This window comes from Amphimedon queenslandica, unplaced genomic scaffold, assembly GCF_000090795.2.
Source record: "Amphimedon queenslandica unplaced genomic scaffold, v1.1 AMPQUscaffold_10816, whole genome shotgun sequence".
NCBI classification, from domain to species: domain Eukaryota; kingdom Metazoa; phylum Porifera; class Demospongiae; order Haplosclerida; family Niphatidae; genus Amphimedon; species Amphimedon queenslandica.
Genome location: NW_003548936.1, coordinates 5,527 through 7,673, shown reverse-complemented (window position 1 = coordinate 7,673; position 2,147 = coordinate 5,527). Strand labels below are relative to the sequence as shown.

Genomic DNA, 2,147 nt, shown 5'->3' with positions numbered 1-2,147 from the left:
AGCATTAAAGGAAAGTGTTGCTAGTTGTGATGGAGTCATTCCTCCAGTCACTGAAGCTATTGCTAATGGAAAGAAGATGCTAGAGCAGATAGCAACACGTAAAGAAGAAGTAAGGCAGGAAATCAAGGAAACGTTTGAAGAGCTTAAAGCTGCTTTAGATAAGAGATGCAATGATCTACTAATGGAGACAGAAGAGATTGCTAGTGCTAAGAGGAATTCTGTCGAGAAGCAGTTGGACGGGTTTCGTAAACTGGTAAAACAGGTTTCTCATGGTCATCGTATTGCATCATCAGTGAGTGAGCGTACTGATCCAGGTGAAGTTCTGAGTGTTAAGAAGCTAATCACCAATCAACTAGAGGAATGCATTGAAGAGTATAAGAAACTACCTCTAGAAATAGAAGAAATTGAAGTGATTATAGCACGTCTGGGTACACCTGCTTTAAGTAAAGAAATCAGTAAGTTTGGAAGTGTCTTAGTAGATATAGATGCATACTCCATTGAGAGTGGGTTAGCTATTCCACTGGCAACAGTAAAGAAAGAAAGGAAATTCAAAGTGGCTCTACCAGCAGGCATTGATAAAGCAGCAAGCTATTTGAAGGCTTCCTTTATCAAAATTGATGGCAGTAAAGAGGAGGGTAGAGTTGTTATAGTTAACGATAACAACACAGCCATTGTATCATGCACACCTCAAAGTATTGGTGGATATGAACTATCAGTGACTATAAGAGGTCACCATATTAAAGGTAGTCCTTATCAACTGTCAGTAAAAGCACCAAGAGACTATACCACACTAACTAACCAGAGATCCTTTAATGTGGAGAATTATACAGGTGGTGTTGCTGTTCATACTAATGGTGAAGTATTTGCTAGTAGTGATGGGTTTGTTCAGGTATTTAGTGAGGATGGTACTGCAGTAAGAATGATTGGATCTAAAGGTTATGGTAATGGACTGTTTGAATGTCCTTTTGGTTTATTGCTGGTAGGAGACAGGCTCTATGTGTCTGATGCTAATCTTAATCGTGTGCAGTATTTCTCAGCTACTACTGGTCAGTATATTGGTCAGTTTGGTAGTAGTGGTAATGGAAATGGACAATTCTCTAGTCCTCATGGTATGTCTACTGATGGTAAAGGCAATATATTAGTAGCTGACTATGGCAACAGTAGAGTACAAGTGTTTAAAGAAGATGGTACATTTGTACAAGTCATACAATGTGATGGTGCTGCAACTGATGTAGCAATTGATAATGAAGGAAAGATATACGTTACATTTTACAATAATCCAAATAATGTTCAAGTTTTCTCTCCTGATGGTAAACATCTTCTTCATACATACAATAATCCTCATGTTGGCTCTAGTCGTCTTCAAGGTGTTGCTATTGATGATGATGGACATATCCTAGTATCTACTTTCGAGGATATAAGCAAGTCTTGTGTTTATGCATTGAGTCCTGATGGGAAACAAGTCGAATTAATCTCAGGATTAAGGAATCCACATGGTATAGCACTGGATAAGGATGGATATATTTATGTTGCTGAATATAGCAAAAGACGTATAATGAAATATTAACGTAATCGTTCATTGTATTATAATTAATACAATTAATTAAGTTATTTTATAAAATGATGTTTTGTCACTCCCTATCTCTTTTCCCTTCCATTTTTCTTTCACACTTTCTCTCTCCTCTTTACTTTAAGTGACCATTAATTATTATTGTTATTAATAGATTAATTTGATTCAAAATTTAGAAAATAAAGAAAAAGTAGAAAATCTCAAAATATCATAATCATCATCATTATATACTAGTGCATACACATGTTCCTAGTGTACACTATAATACATTATACATATGTTTTATACATCATAGTTAGATCACTAGGTGAATCAGTACCTGATAATAAACTGGGTCTACTCTCTCTTCCATTTCTATTTGAATTTAAAATAGTTGTTTCTAAATAATCACATAAATATGCAACTGCTAATGGCTGACGTCTTGACACAATATTAACCATTGTTGCTGGTACTCCTCCCATATCAACCTATTCAACATACATCATGTTTGATTCCACCCACAACCACACCCACCTGTACAAGATACGTGACTTGTGTCAGTAGTTTTTCTTTATAGCGATAAGGTTCAATGACCCAC

At 35.8% G+C, this 2,147-nt stretch overlaps 1 protein-coding gene across 1 annotated transcript; it reads left to right on the top strand.

Moving 5' to 3' along the window:
• The first annotated feature begins 76 nt into the window (after positions 1-76).
• On the top strand, positions 77-1,567 carry LOC105315338 (tripartite motif-containing protein 2-like). The gene has a single exon (XM_011409948.1). The coding sequence runs from the start codon at positions 77-79 to the stop codon at positions 1,565-1,567; it is 1,491 nt and encodes a 496-aa protein (XP_011408250.1).
• Positions 1,568-2,147: the final 580 nt, after the last annotated feature.